The 16,990-nt window shown below is 37.1% G+C and overlaps 1 protein-coding gene across 4 annotated transcripts in view; it reads left to right on the plus strand.

Annotated features, from left to right (window-relative positions):
• megf11 (multiple EGF-like-domains 11) overlaps window positions 1-16,990 on the plus strand; it is a 102,374-nt gene that overhangs the window by 58,123 nt on the left and 27,261 nt on the right. For all 4 annotated transcript variants that reach the window (XM_042744119.1, XM_042744118.1, XM_042744121.1 and 1 more), the window contains 5 exons: window positions 3,944-4,190; window positions 5,252-5,372; window positions 6,386-6,522; window positions 7,459-7,671; window positions 9,041-9,215. In XM_042744119.1, the coding sequence (XP_042600053.1) occupies window positions 3,944-4,190; window positions 5,252-5,372; window positions 6,386-6,522; window positions 7,459-7,671; window positions 9,041-9,215 (893 nt within the window). The remainder of the gene's footprint in view (window positions 1-3,943; window positions 4,191-5,251; window positions 5,373-6,385; window positions 6,523-7,458; window positions 7,672-9,040; window positions 9,216-16,990) is intronic.

Consider the following 16,990-nt stretch of genomic DNA (forward strand, 5'->3'; position numbering starts at 1 on the left):
GGGAATGCTTGGAAGGGAGTGATTTTTTAAAGGTGTAACTTTTTAAAAAATTATTTTAACTTATTTTTTGCAATGAAAATAACCTTGGATGCAGTTGTGGCATAAAACAACAAAATAATAAAATTTAAAAATTAATCCTATTTTTAAAAAATATGTTTTTATTTTTAAAGTTTAATTTTTGCATGTGAGACAGAAAATGTTAATAAAGGAAAGATTTTTATTATCATTTACTCTGAATTTTGACCATAAAAATACAATTAGAAAAATAATATTAAAAGACATTTTTAAAATATTTTATTTTTATATATTATTTTATTTATTTATTTATTTATTTTTTTAAGTTATATTTTGATTAAATCAGCCTTTGACAGTTTGAGGAGAGAAAGGAAGTGATAGAAGAGGAGATATATGAAGCATAGTTGTGCCATATGTAGGTGCACTACCCTGAAGGCTATGGCTCCAACACAAAACAGATTTTTAATAAAAACAGACAGCGTAAGCAGGGCTTCTATATTCCACAGTAGTGATATATTTTGTCTTCATAGAAAATACAAGAGTTTAGACTCTGGAATTTTCCCTAATTAGCCTTCTGTGATGTTCATGTTTATTTAGCTGCGCACACAGCTCTAGGCAGAACGTAGCACCAAAATACATACAGAATTTTTCTTGTCAGCCTTAATAATTTTTAAATCAGGCCTGCAGCTGAAGGGATTTCACTTGTTTTGTAATAAGGCTTGCCACACTTATGAGAGAACTTCAGCATTAGGTATTCTCACAGAATTGTGCATGGCGCTGCCCTGCACTGAGATCTTTCTCAACCATCTGATCAAATCAGGCCGTTACATTTTTCTGCTTATCAAAGTACAGTACACAATCGCACGCTCACAGCTCGGACCTGATGCCTCAAGGTGCAAGTTTGTTGTGAAGAGGAGCATCAGTTGTCTTCCCAAACGCACCCCTTTGATTAGCCTGTTTGTGCAATGCTGAGCGCTTTTAATGGGGGTTGCGTTGCAGGTCGGCCGTTTGGTGTACTTACCATTGAATCTCTGCCCACACACACCGTCCATCGCCCCAACGGGGCCCTCATCCTCTCTTCCTTCATCTCTTCTCCGATTAGACTCATCCTTATGAAAGCTTTCCTTTAGATACTTTAAACACAGAGAAATAGGAATAAGACTGTGTGTTTTACAGCCTTGCCCGTGGCACCAAATGATCTCTGACTCTTTAATCATGGCTAAATGCTGTCAGAGGGCCCGCAGTGAGAGACTGTCTGCGGCGAGTCTGAAACTAAACGCAGAAAAGACGGGCCGAGATAATGGGCTTTAGGAGGAAATGTGCTGAGGCGTCTCACTGTGGGGGGAAAAGAGGCTTTGAGTCTTCAATGGCAACATTTTGTGCTGCTTCTGAGCACCAGAGAAAAAGACTTCTGCAAATTAAGCTCTGTCTAGATTTCCACTTTATTTGTCCTCCTCCGCAATGATTCAGAATGGCTGCAGATGAAGAGGCCGGCGGACTTGGATTTGCCGTGTTGAATGGGAGGGAAACTGTTTGCGTCCCAGTATGAGGCTTCTTTGAAAATGAAGCGCTCACTTTGGGGCTGATGGGGAGTTGACGAGGTCCGGGGGCCGGTGAGTGAGGCAAACGGTGGATGTGTTGTGTTTTTCTGCTCTTTTTCTCTCATCAGCGTGGGAGAGCTGAGAGGAGCGTGATGAGTGCTGATTGACTGCGAGTGGAGCAGACGATGAGCGGCTCATCCGTCTTCGTTGACCTCCCGCAGGTTTCCTGCCTTTAATGTGCCCTGGTCATTTTATGTGAGTGTGAGAGCTCAACCGACAGGAGAACTCCTCTGTAGCAGATTTACTCAAATCAATAACGTGCCTCCTGCCCTCTTTGAGCTACTTAATGCGGCCTACGTCGCACCTCCTGGGAAAGACTCGCCGCAGCGCCAGGTTGTTCCATGACCCCCCTCTGTGCCAAGCTGTCTTCTCGAAGTGCTGATCATCCACCTCATGTTTGTCTGGCATAGATGACGGACGCTGGTGTCTCGCAGCACACAGTCTTCATTAGGGCTTTATCCACTTTCAAAATAACCTTCTGAGCTTAGTCAAGCGTCTGGCACATCAGTGGTTAAATATGGACTAGTTTCTGAGGTTGTTTAAATCATATGGTACCTTTAACATGTATATTGCTTTGGATGAAACCATCATCTAAATGACAGATACTATTTGAAATTATGTTTTTGAAGAAAGAATTCTCTATGCTCACTTATTTAGGGGAAGTCGTGGCCTAATGGTTAGAGAGTCGGACTCCCAATCGAAGGGTTGTGAGTTCGAGTCTCGGGCCGGCAGGAATTGTGGGTGGGGGAGTGCATGTACAGTTCTCTCTCCACCTTCAATACCATGACTTAGGTGCCCTTGAGCAAGGTATCGAACCCCCAACTGCTCCCCGGGCGCCGCAGCATAAAATGGTTGCCCACTGCTCCGGGTGTGTGTGTGTGTTCACTGCTCTGTGTGTGTACACTTCGGATGGGTTAAATGCAGAGCACGAATTCTGAGTATGGGTCACCATACTTGGCTGAATGTCACGTCACTTTTGTCACTTTTTCACTTTTAATTAAAAATACAGAAAAAATTCATATTTATTTATATTAAATAGTTATTTTCTATTTTAATATGTTTTGAAATGTAATTTATTATTGTGATGGCAGAGCTGAATTTTCAGCAGCCATTAGTCCATGCTTAGTCACATGATCCTTCAGAAATCATTCTAATATGCTGATTTGGTGCTCAAAAATAAATAAATAAATAAATATGATACTGTTGTTTTCAGGATTCTTTGATTAATAGGAAGTTTGAAAGAACAGCATTTATTTGACACAAATATGTGACCCTGGACCACAAAACCAGTCATAAGGGTCAAAAATCTGGAATCTAGGTGCAAAAAAATCTATATATTGAGAAAATCGCCTTTAAAGTTGTCCAAATTAAGTTCTTAGCAAGGCATATTACTAATCAAAATTAAGCTTTGATATATTTACAGAAGGAAATTTTCTAAATATCTTCATGGAACATGATCTTTACTTAAAATCCAAAAGATTTTTGGCATAAAAGAAAAATCGATAATTTTGACCCATACAATGTATTGATGTTTGTTGCTGCAAATATACCCGTGCTACTTAAAACTGTTTGTGTGGTCCAGGGTCACATATTTTGTAACATTTGAAATGTCTTATCTGTTACTTTTGATCAATTTATTGCATCTTTGCTGAATAAAAGAATTAATTTAATTCAAAAAAAGGTCTTATTGACCTCAAACATTTGAACAGTTGTGATGATGCAGACATATCCACTAAGTAAGACTGATTTTTAAAGTATGTGGTGAGGGAAACCAAAAGTGTTCTTAGAGTAAAAAAAAAAAAAAAATCTCCAAATACATGCAGTAAAATTTCTGCAAGGGTGTAAACAAATCTAAAAAAATCGCAAATTGATGTCTATGGTGGTTATGGCCCTGTTTATGCTAGCTAATACTGTGTACACACAAGAATGACTGTGTCAGTCTTTTATAGCATCTCTGGGCCACTTTAGGTGCGTTTGCAAGATTAGCTCCTTGCAGTTTCACCCATTTTATTGATAGCGTTTGCTTTCAGCATGGTATTAGCTTGTTGATAATTTAAAAAGAATATATGAGGGGATGTTAATAATCTATGCTTTAGCTAATCCCCACTCACACTGTACAAACTTGCATATTCTGTAATAAAATCCTATGACTTCACAAATCTTGTGTCTTGGCAATTCCAGGATTACAGGTAACCGTTTGGAATGTAATACAACTGAGTCTTACTGATAAGCAAGAGTTTCCATCCTCAGCTCTGACTGGAGTGTTGCGGCATATTAGTTGGCTGGTGTAAAAAAGTGTTCTTTCTTCTTCTCTCTCTGTGTTTCAGGTTGTGAAAGTGGCCACTGGGGGCCCCACTGCAGCAACCGCTGTCAGTGTAAGAATGGGGCCCTGTGTAACCCCATCACAGGAGCCTGTGTCTGCACAGACGGCTACCAAGGATGGCGCTGTGAGGATCAATGTGAGCCTGGATACTATGGCAAGGGCTGCCAGCTGCAGTGTCAATGCCTCAACGGTGCCACCTGCCACCACGAGACGGGGGAATGCATATGTGCACCAGGCTACATGGGTCCCATGTGAGTACCAGAGATAAACCCAGTTTGCAATATAGAGATGTGAAGGTTAATATGTCATTCCTGTAATATATTCTTTATATGGAGGAGTCAAGGGCAAGTTGTTACACTGGTGAAAAGGGTAAGTTTATTTTTGAAAGACAATTTCTGTATAGGCACACGCCTCTTGACTACAAAAAAGCTATTCAACCTTTACACCATCTTTGCCAAGGATCCAGATTCAGCTTTTGTGACCTTTTGTGTTGCCACAATGAGAACCTGCCATTAAATAGTTTTTTTTTTCAGCTAAATTAAAAACATAATGCTTTGTGCTATGTGAAATATGAAAGAAAATTGTTCAAAATACTGTTCAAAAGTTTGGGGTCAGTATGATTTCAGTTCTTTGAATACAAAATAAATACTTTCATTTTGCCAAAGATGTATTAAATTGATCAAAAAGACAGTAAAGACATTTATAATATTAGAAAATATTTATTTTCATCTTTGATAATAACAAGAAATGCTTCTTAATACAGCAAATTGGCATATTAGAATGATTTCTGAAGGATCATGTGACACTGAAGACTGGAGTATTGATGCTGAAAATTCAGTTTTGTGGTCACAGAAATAAATTACATTTTAAAATAGAAATGTTGTCATAAAATGTCACAATGTTAGAGTTTTTACTGTAATACTTTCTTGAGCATATTAAGAGACTATTAAGTGCCACCCAAACTTTGAACAGAAGTGTATCTCTTTTTAATAGGGGAGAAAAATTGAATATCCTTAAAATATCAATTGTTTTTTGGCCTGGAGATTTTTAACCTAAAACCTTCTGGGTATTTCCTAGCCCCAGTCTCCCATACTAATCTACATACTATATACTCACTCTTTGTCTATATTCATTGTTAGCATAGTGAAAACACTGTGAAGTTCTTGTGAGGTTACTTAAAAAAATATATGGTTGGATTTTTTTTTTTTTTTTAAGCATTTGTTCTAAAGTCTTTGAACGTTCTTGTGTTTTATGTTGCAATCCTTTGCAATGACTGCCTGAGTTTCAAGTGTTTGCTCTTGTGGTTCGGCAGCTGTGGAGAGCGATGTCCCTCTGGAAGTCATGGGCCACAGTGTGAGCAGCGCTGCCCCTGTCAGAACGGAGGAACCTGCCATCACATCACTGGAGAATGCTCCTGCCCTGCTGGATGGACGGTAAGAAGCTGCACACAGGCTGGAGAAGTGGGGGACAAAGGGAAAGTGACTGAGAGAATAAAAGACAGAGAGGAATAAAGATGAGGAGACAGATGATAAGGAATGAGGGGCAGAAAGTGAAGGAGAGTAAAAGGGCAAGATACTGAAGCGACGGAGTAGGTGAGTCATGCTTAAAAGGAAGTAAGGAAGGAAAAGAGAGAGTAATTAGAAGGAGAAAGGGAGGGTTAAGTAAATGGAGAAAAGGTGAAAGAGTTTAAGAGGTAAATGAAGGAAGGGTGGAGGAGAATCTGAATGTAGATTCATGCACAAACCTAAGAGGGGAAGAAATGACACTGATCTGAGTCTCGCAGAGCAGCTGAAGTTATTATTTGGAAGCAAATTGTGTGAAGTCTCATTATTGCTCCTTTTGCATCATCTCAAACTCGTAAAGAGGACATATCAAAAACACAAGTTTCCTTTCGCTTCTGAAAAGAGTTCAGTGTGATACAGTATGTAGACATACTCTAATATTCACGAAGCAATGCTCCATCTTCAGTTCATCGTTTATTAAAACTAGACTGCAAAAATGGGTCATTTAGAAATTGTAATAGTATTGCCTCATAACTGTGTACTGTACATTATCATATGAGCTGTTTACATATAAATTCAATGATTCAAATCCTATTCAATGATTAAGAAACCTTGCTTAAAGGTCTTAAAGGTACAGTAGCAAAGACTGGATCAGATAGTGATCATGTACTGTCATCTGCTTTACATAAGTGGTGATAGATATATAAACGATTTTGTGTTTCTGCATAATTCTTTCATCTTTAATTCTATAGATTAAATACACTGATTCTATATACTGTATGTTCACCTAAAATCCTTTATTCCCTTTGTTGTTTCAAACCTTTATGAGAAATGCTGTTTAAAAATTTGAAAATAAATTGTTCCTATATAAATCGGTGCAGCTTTAATGGTCGTGAATGACTTTCATTTGATTCCCAAATTTTCTCTGCCCTCTTTCTGGACAGGGGTCTGTGTGTGCCCAGCCATGCCCATTCGGCAAATACGGGATCAACTGCAGCAAGGAATGCTCGTGCCGCAATGGAGGACTGTGTGACCACATTACAGGACAGTGCCAGTGTATGGCAGGATACAGTGGCCACAGGTAAAATAAATACCCAGTTCCGATCTTATTTCTGTTATTATTCCTACCACAAAAGCAGTTTGTTAACAAGCCTGCAAAATTTGGTTGCTGAATAATTGATTAATTGTTTTTTTGTTTGTTTTACTGCTCTGTGTTTACATTCCCTGTGTCCACTGATCCCACTCCGAGATCCGCACTGGTCTGTTAAGTTTCTGCCCATTAATTACCAGTAATGGAGTTTCATTAGGATCCAACTGAAATTGCTCAGTGCCTTTATTTCCCAGTGTCTTCTGCAGCAGCTTAGGGTTTATTAGCGCAGTAAAGTGATTGTCTGCAGAATGAAAACACTTTCAGGACAGACACTTCTTATCCTCTAATATTTAACAAAATTGCCCTCATTCATTTGGTCTGTGACAGGTGAATTAGCCCAGCAGGAATAATCTCAGATTGCGTTAGCATCCCCTCCTCCCTTCCTGAAAGTCCTTCTCACACCCGTCTCTCCTGATACAAAGGACGCTGGTGTAATTTCAACATGAAACATACCTAGTCCGTTTTATAATTTAATTGAGCTATTTATCTGTCTCCTAATGGCTTCTTTGGACATTCAAGATTGATGTTCTGCCAGGATTGTATATTGAAGATCTTGTGGAAGTCGTTGTTCCTTAAGTCACTTTGCTATTCAACAGAGAGAATGAGCTGGGGTCTAATTGTATTCACGGTAATTAATGACTGCTTAGTTTGCTGTCACCCCAGGCGAAGCCAAGGGCTGATAAACCTGAGGTACCAAAGAAGATGCCCAGAGCTTTGACCCTTGACCCTTAGATTAGAATGATTCTGTAGTCTACTAATTCTGCTTGTGTTATTCTGATGGGCTCCTTTTTCTTACTGAGCCGCTCTGAGTAACGAATAATGTATACAAAACGTGGCTTTGGGGTTTTCTTCCCTCACTGTTCCCAGGTGCCAGGAAGATTGTCCGGTTGGCACATATGGACCCCAGTGTGCCCTTCACTGTGACTGTCAGAATGGGGCCAAGTGTTACCACATCAACGGAGCGTGTTTGTGTGATACAGGATTCAAAGGGCGTCACTGCCAGGAAAGGTTCTGTCCACCAGGCCTCTACGGTCTCATCTGTGACAAATACTGCCCCTGTAACGCCACCAACACACTCAGGTGAGACATGCTATCACACGTCAGTAGACCACACTAGAATGATAACTTTGGAATTGACAAAAATAGATGGACTAGGAATGTATATCAGTACCATAATGGTTATCAGCTGATATCAGTATTTTTTATTATTTATTGATATTGGCCAATTATTATTATTTTTTTTTATTTTGCATGCTCATAAGCCCTATTTTTACAGTTAGATTACCTTTGTTATCATTTAATGCTCACTTAAAATGAATGATCTTGCTTTTAATACTATTAAATGTACTCTTTAGCAAATCTTAAAACAAATATCCATGTTGTATTCTAAAATAGTGTGATGCCTAAATTCGTTTGTAGCATTTAAAACATTTTTAGTTTTCAGTGCTGTATTTATTTATTGTTAATCAAGACAAAATAGTAAAAATAATTTTTTTATTGTCCATTACATGAACTTTAAGGAAGAATTTTGCAGTAATTTAATTACTCTAATATCAGTACATCCCTACAATGCGCTTTATTTCCCTGCAAAGAAAAGACATTCTAAATTTGTCTAAAATTTGTAAACCAGTATATTTCTGGATGCATTGTGTCTAGGACTGTCAACTGAGTAAAAATATTTAAATTAATTACATTATATCCTTGTTAATCAAATTAATTTCATATATATTGCTGTTCGTTTTGTTTTGTTTCCACATCATTTGTCATTTTCCATGCATTTCTTTTCTGCCATTTTTAAAAAGTTGTTCTATATACACAGTAATATGCAAAGGTATGACACTCGGAAGACATTATTAAATTCATCATTCTTATATCATTAATTATACTAAATTACAGTGCTGATTAGATCATAATTTCCTCACACTTTGAAGATAACAATTCAGCTAAGTTATTTCATACAAATACACAATACATTTTTGTGGAGTCCACTCCTTCAGTCCTACAATCTTTAGCCAACTTTTCTTGAGTTAACCTCCGGTGCCATGGGTGAGTAAAGAGCTCCATTTGAGTTCATTTGACTTCATTTGACTTGCAAGTCAAAAAAATTCGAACACCTTTCAACAGTAGCATAGCACTTGCTCTTTAGCACGACCTGTGCTTCATTCATTATTTCTTAGCCACGTTCCTGGCTAATGCAATGTTAATGCCTGGTATGGGTAGATTAGGCCCTGAGACACTGGGGCTCATTACTACATGAAGGAGAGAAAGGACACCCCATTTATCTAAGTGGAGCTCACAGACACCAGGATGGATGAACTCGAATGGTTTTAGTCCTCAGATTTGGCTCCCTTGTTCTGGAAACCAAAGTGTTTCTGTTTAGATGTTGTATACACAATGTATCTTTAGGCATATTTGTACCTAAATGTCGATCTGTCTTTCTCTTTTTCAGCTGCCACCCCCTGACAGGTGAATGCTTGTGTACAGCAGGATGGACGGGTCTATACTGCAATGAGACCTGTCCCCCAGGTTACTATGGAGAAGGATGTAGAGTGCCATGCCAGTGTGCTAATGGAGCAGACTGCCACAGTCTCACTGGGGCCTGTATCTGTGCCCCAGGCTACACAGTGAGTCCATGTTTATCATTTATCATTGTCTACATTCATTAAATACTAGTAAATCCTGCCATGCTGAAATATTTTCACATGAAATTGACTGCTGAGCATTGATGATTATAGTTGCTAATGTTCTAAACTAAAGGATGGTCTTTTTTCACATGCCCCTAACATATAGGCCCCCTATACACCTGCCATTAACATCACTCAAACCTCTCATTTGTAGCGTAAACACCGATACATCCTAGGCAACCGTTATAGACCACCCACCAACCTGTCTATAAATCACTGCATCAAGAAAAAAGGATTTTAATTGTCGACTACATATGTGACCATGGACCACAAAACCAGTCATAGGTAGCACGGTTATATGTAGCAATAGCCAACAATACATTGTATTGGTCAAAGTAAAGATCATGTTCCATGAAGATAGTTTATACATTTCCTACAGTAAATATGTCAAAACTTAACTTAATATGCATTGCTAAGGATTTAATTTGGACAACTTTAAATGCAATTTTCTCAATATTTATATTTTTTTGCTCCCTCAGATTCCAGATTTTCAAATAGTTGTATCTCAGCCAAATATCGTCCTCTCCTAACAAACCATACATCTTACTTATTCAGCTTTCAGATGGTGTATTATTTTAAAAAATATTGTTTTTGTACCAATATATTTTTATCAGTGCAACTGCTTAATCAAATTAATTAAATTATATACTGATTAATTTACTGAGTTAATTGATCACATATATAAGTACCTGCTGAGAAAAGTGATTTGTGGTTAAGTTAAAATTAAAAATTATGGTTTATTATAATTTTATATTTATATAATTTATTTTTATTTGCTGTTATTTATTATTCTATTTAATTTGATGTTTTTTTATTTTTCTTTTTTTCTTTCTATTTTATTGTGGCAAATATAAAAAATATTATAATAAGTGAATTCCCTTGTAAAAGAGTAATTAAATTTATTTACTTGTTTATTTTAAATTACAAATTTAAATAAAAAAAAATATTTTATACTAAGAATAGTTCAAATCTATTAAAATATTTACTAATGTTTTAATGTCATTATTGAAGATGAATAAAAATAACACACAAATAAAAACAGACCCTTTACAGTTCTGAACGATGTATTATTCTTTCCTTTATGAGCAAAAATGACAGCATATTTTAATTTGTTTCCACTGATTTCCTGAAGCGCGCTTCAGCTTCCACTCTCCTCACAATCGATTGGATGTGCGCCTAGTAGTGCAGATTTATCTAGGTTAAATGTTTAAACTAACATTGTGATATGCTTTAAAGGGGTCCTATTATGCTCTTTTACAAAGTCTTGATTTTGTTTTGGGGGTGTACTAGAACAGGCTCTCATACTAGGTTTTTGGAAAAACACATTATTTTTCACATATTTTACATTATTACAGCACCTCTCTCCCCAGTCTGGCATGAACGGCTTGAATAGTTTCTTTATCAAATGAAGGCCCGCCTTCTGAAATGCGAAATATGTTGTGATTGGTTAGCTGGGCCAGTGTGTGTTGTGATTGGCTCCACTCAGCGTCTGGTCGGGAAATATCATGCCCCTTACCATAGCCGCCTGCGAGCTTCAGTGTAAATACTGCGTCAAAATCAAATCAGCTTGAGCTGATATATATATATACTGAGAGAGACTAGAGAGAGAGAGAGAGAGAAAGAGGGAGAGGTCTATTTGTGTTTTAAAGTTATTTATAATAAGTGAAGTTAAGTTTACTGTTAAGTGCACTGATGTCAGACTCATTTTGGACAGTTTACTGTTAAATTGTTAAATACCCTGCCTCCTTTACATATCTTTGTCACATCATTATAAGTGTTTGATCACCACATTTGAGTTATCATTGCATAAAATGTGTTTATTTATATATATTCTGTTTATGTCAAAAGTTTGGACACACAAATGGGAAGTGTGTCCAAACTATTGACTGGCACTGTACTATAATATACACTTAAAGAATATCGGCCGATATATGGATATTGGGTCATTTTTTACTCCCTAATATCGGTATCAGCATCGGCCCTCAAAAAACCCATATTGGTCGGGCTCTAATCGTATGACATTGTCTCATATGATGCTCATAAGTTTATTCATATTGCGTTAACTGATAACACCAAATCAGTAAAATAATAAAAATTGCACCATGAAAGATCTCCATGATTAGCATGTTTTTTGCACTTCCTGTTTTTCTCTGCTTGAGAAATTCTATCCAATGAATGGATGAACTTAGCACACGTGGTTTTGTTTACAATATCTGGTTCACTTGCAAAAAGGGCAGTGCGAAAGCGAACTGCACCAAACAAAAAAATCAACATTGTATTTGAACCAAAAGCCGAACCAAAGCAAATGAACTAGCAGACTTTCCTGGTGAGAATACACCCTAAATATACCAGTTTATGTCATAATTTGCTGATTCATTAAATTAATTAATGGAATTAATTAATCATATATATGACATATGATGGAGATCCCCCAGAAAATCTTCTGTCCCCAGGTGAAATTAAGTTTTTGGTTTAGTTTAGTTTGCACTTTTAGTGCCATGTAGTAACATGCAGTAAGTGAAAAGTTTATACCCACAAAATCAGTAACCCTCCCATCAAAATCCCATCACAGGTGTTCAAAGGAGACACATTTGTGTGACACAGATACAAACAGCAATGTGTCTTGGCTCACCACTTGTGACTGGATGACCCAAAATGGAAAATACCAAGCCTAAACAGGGCCATAGATATGACATATGAGGGTGGCAAAACTCATAATTACATAATAAAGGTTTATGATTGTGGATTTTTCCAGGGAAAAATGGAAGCATCTTTCTTTTTCTAGTCAGCACTTCCCTTGATCTTTCTTTGAAAAGTGTTTGTGTCCTGATACTTAAAGCAGAAGTGTCAGCGAATACAGTTTATTGCTTTGAAAATGATCTCTATAGTGGTCTCAAACACACACACATAAACACATCACCTCCTGCAGGGAGTCTGGGAACAAGGTGAGAGTCTCAGCAATGCTACTTTCGCAACGCTTGTGTCTTATTACACAGCAGGTTTAGACTTAACACAAAGACCTTCCCAAACACAGAAAGAAGCGCTAGATACAAGGACTCCAAAATAGATTGTGATTTCTAGGCAAGACTCTATATGGCATAAATAACAAATCGTTTTGTTATCCAGTTGGTTGCACATGGCACACAATCTACCCGGCTTCGTGTTCTCTGATGAACAAAGGGGATGCTAAAATGAAAGTGATAAGATACAAGGAGAGAGCATGAGAAAGACAAATAGAGAGATGATCATATCAGTAATCTGAATTTATTTTAGAGAGATGTTAAAATAGATGGATGACTCGTTCTTTTGCTTCACTGAATGCGTCATAGTATTGCTTACAGTCCTGTTCATCTTGTTCATCCTCAGAAGCAAATGTACTTTCCTTTAGAGCTAGTAGCTTTAGAGTTGGAGAACTAGGAGAAGCTAAAACAATTGTTTGGGAGTAACTAAAACTAAAAGTAGCACTAGCAACTTCTAAATTATACTTTCAAATTCACCCAGAAATAACTGTAACTTTCTTGTTGTTCAGCCAAAGTCAAATATTTAGTAACATTTTTCTATTTGTTTTCAATGTTTTTGTATGTCTTTGACTTATATGGACTATATTATATGTTTGTTAAGATATTGCATCTTTAAAAAGTTTGGGGTCAGTAAGAGTTTTATTTATGTATTTATTTTTGATACTTTCATTTATCAAGGATGCATTCAATTGATTATAAGGGTCAGATACATTTATGTTACAAAACAATTTCTATTTAAAATAAACGCTGTTCTTTTTCTGTTCTGTTATTCTGAAAGATTTCTGAAAAAAATCATTCGACAGATAATTTTTTTCAACACTGATAATGAGAAATGTGGAAAATTCAGCATTGTCATTACTAGAAGAAATTACATTTTAAAATATACTGTATTAAAACAAAAAAGTTTCTTTTTTGATCAAATTATTGCAAATTTTGTGAGCATAAAATAGAAGAATACTACTAACTCCAATCTATATAATAAATGTGGCTAGCCACTTTTTGTTAACTTGAAGCTTATTGTACATTTTTAGTAGCGTCACTTACAGTTATTAGTAAGATGGAAAGGTACAGTTTCAATTATGTTCCCCGCCACTGAACTGATTTCACTCCCGCTGCATTCAGAAACAGCGGAAATATTGCAAAGCAGATAAAATTAAGACAGTGCCGCAGGTAAAAACTAGAACGGCAGTGATAATTAAGACAAACTCAGTACCAGAGGCTGTAGCCAACTCCTGCCTTGGCTGTTACTGTTGCAGTGTCCTGTGGCAGAGCTACTACAGCGATTTGAACTAGCAGGCGGAGGCACAGACTGTATCTTAATTTTCACCACCTGCTCTTTGTGTTGGATTTGGGGGGCCTGCTGCCAGTTCTATTAAACACTGCTCGAGGAGCTTTGGCCAAGGAGTCTGACCGAGATGCAATGGAATTGGGACACGAAGCTCCATTTTCAGACCAGCTCTTTCATTTGGACCTATAGAAGAACAAAGGTTAACAATTTGACCGCGGTCTGGTCGAAAATAAGAGGGGTAATGGCCACCAAAACTCTCATCTGAGTTCTGAGAGAATGATATTTATAGGGGTGGGAAAGGAACATATATATGCTTGTGCTGCTGGTACAAGAGAACACAGGTGGAGAGATGCTGGTAGTACCACGTTGAAAGCACACATGCCACGTTCATGTGTGCTTTCATGACGCTTCACTAGAATGCACAGATGCATTAGTAGGAATTGGTAGATATTGCTAATTTAGCATTTTTCTAAATTATACAAATATTTTATTATTAACAACTGCTTCACTGCAGATTTTAACTGAAAAAAATTAACAAACCATTAGCTACGACTTTTGCCTCAATAAACTAATTTGCTGCTTATTAATGGTTAATAAGGTAGTTGTTAAATTTATGTATTGGGTAGGATTAGGGATGTATATGGGTATGCAGAATTTGTGATATAAGTACTAATAAACAGCCAATATGTTAATAATAGGCATGCTAATAAGCAACTAGTTAATAGTCAGAATTGGTCCCTTATATTAAAGTGTTACCAAATGTTTTGTTTTGTTGAGTGTTTGTTTCTTTTTATTGTTGTTGTTGTTGTTTTATCCTAAACTGGTTATTTTCAAATGTATCTAAAAATACTGAATCCAAGATTTTCTTGGTTTTTAAATTTTATTTTATTAATTTTTTTTTGACCTCACTGAATGTGAAAATGTATAATTCAAAGCTACAAGACATTTCTAGATCTTTATTATATCTAGAATTTTATTATAAAGTGAATATTTAAGAATATTAACTGTTTTCCAGCATGATGTGAGAATTATCCAAAGAGAATTTATTTTGTGCTTCAATCAAAACAAAACTGACTTTTTGCACAAAGAAGCTCAAATGATAAGTGTAGTTAATTAGCTTATCAATTTTAATTAGAATATAATTAGAATATCATTATTTTTTTATTTTTTTTTTATCCTAAAATGATTATTTTAATATTTAAAAAATACTGTATCCCAGATTTTCAGTGTGGTCTCATATTTTTGGACCTCACTGAATATGAAAATATGCCATTCGAAGCTTGAAAATACTTCCAGCTTGGTGAATGTTCTAATGATTTGTTCATTTTATTATAAAGTGAATATTTAAGAATATTCATTGATTTACAGCATGATGTAAGAATTATCCAAAGAGAATTTTGTGCTTCAAAGGAAACAAAACTGACTTTTTGCTCAAATGATCAGTGTAATAAATTTACTTATCAATATTAATTAAAATATAATTTTATATAATAATAATTATTTTTCCCCCTTGTTTTTTATCCTCAAAATGATTATTTAATATTTAAAAAAATACTGTATTCAAAAATCAGATTTTTGGGCCTCACTGAATGTAAAAATCTACCATTTAAAGCTTGAAAACATTTCTAGCTTTTTGAATGAACTAATTATTTTTGTTGATTTTATTACAAAGTGAATATTTGGGAATTTTTAACCTCTAAACATAAGTCTGACTTTAGCCTGCTTTTAGAGGAGTTTAGTCAGCCAGTTGAATGAGTGCTCTCAGGCCTGTGTCAGTGTAATCTGGAGCATTCACGGGTCTCGCTAAATCCCTGTGGTCATTTGTGAGCCAGAGACTCTTTTACCTCCTCCAACCCATTCACCAGTAAATTGCAGGTCTGCTGAAAAGTCGAACAAACTAACTTTCTCGCCCCATATTCGGCTGCCTGCACCGATATGAACAGAACTGCCATTGTTAGCAGTCTGCTTGCTGTCACTTTTGAGCGGAACAAAGATAACTGCACGTAGATTGATGAAAAATTAATCCACAGATGTAAGCTTTTCATGTGGGGAGTGGATGGACGAGCGAAGCAGATGGAGAGGTAGAATATCTGAAATGGGGAATACAATGGGGGAATGTGGGAGAGTGAGAATGAAAAAGAAAGAGAGCATACAAGAAAGAAAAGAGTGGGAGTAAGAGAAAATATTGGAGATGATTGTATCAAAGCGAGCGAGCGAGATAAATGATGACAGATTGAAAGACGGGGAGAGAGGGGAGAAACAAAAAATACATAGAGACAGAGCGAGAGTTGGTCCTGCTCGGTGCCCATGGCGTCCTGTGGCATATCTTATCCTGCTTTCCACTCAGACCTAGTTCCAGATGATAATGAGAGAGCGGGTCCTTTGCTGCTCGATCCCCGGCACTGGGGAGATGGAGGCAGGAGGCGCACAGCACACTGCCATTACCCCACTAATTGGGAGTCTAAATCATTTTGTCAGCTGTCAGTCAGAGCCAGAGATGAGGCAAAAAGACACCGGCGATGGCCGGCGCTGGGATACAGGCGACTCCCCTGCTGAGCCTGGTTAAGCACAGAGATTGTGCTGGTGTTGTTTGGCTGGGGAACAGGGCTTAAGAACACAGTGTCTGTCAGTCATCAGCAATGCTTTTCTGGGGATGGACGGAGGTGCCGAGGGCCAGGGGCTGTCAGCTCATTAATGCAGCTGGGGAAAGCGAGCCTTCAGCTCTGAGCGTCCGCTGCCACACTCTGTGTGACTGCAATAAGGAGACTAGCTACACACGGACTTTAGGTATGCTGCTGTGCAAACGTGTTCTCCACCTCTCTACTCACTTGAACTGTATCAAACTCTGTTGCAGAGAATGTTTTGCAGGAAATTTTCTGTTGAAGTTTCACAGAATCCTCAGATGGGATTTGGAGTCACACTTCACAGCACAGTGCTCATGTTAGAGTGTAAAATTACATAAGTAAGTAGAGAAAAATTCTGATAACAAAAATCTTAGATTTTCTGAAAGAAATGTTTGCCTGTCTGAGCAAAACTCACTCCTATGATGCTAGGATGTTGCTAGTGGTTGCCAGGACCTTGCTATGTTGTGGTTAAAATGTTCTGGGACGTTTTGCATATTGTTGTAGGTTGTTGGGTGATTTGGGTGGTTTCTAATGTGCTTTTGTGGGTGGTTGCCAGGGTGTTGCTATGCAGTTGCTAAAAAAGTTCTGGGTGGTTTTTTTTTTTTTTTTTTTAATTTGTATATACTTGTTAAGATTTTTTGGGTAGTTTTAGCACATCCGTTGCTAGATTATGCTGGTTGTGGTTACCAGGGTGTGACTATGTGGCTACTGGATAATAAGGTGTTCTGGGTGGTTTAACACATTGCTCTGTAGTTGCAAAATTTTTGTAGATGGTTTCCAGTG

Source organism: Cyprinus carpio, chromosome B18 (genome assembly GCF_018340385.1).
Source record: "Cyprinus carpio isolate SPL01 chromosome B18, ASM1834038v1, whole genome shotgun sequence".
NCBI lineage: Eukaryota > Metazoa > Chordata > Actinopteri > Cypriniformes > Cyprinidae > Cyprinus > Cyprinus carpio.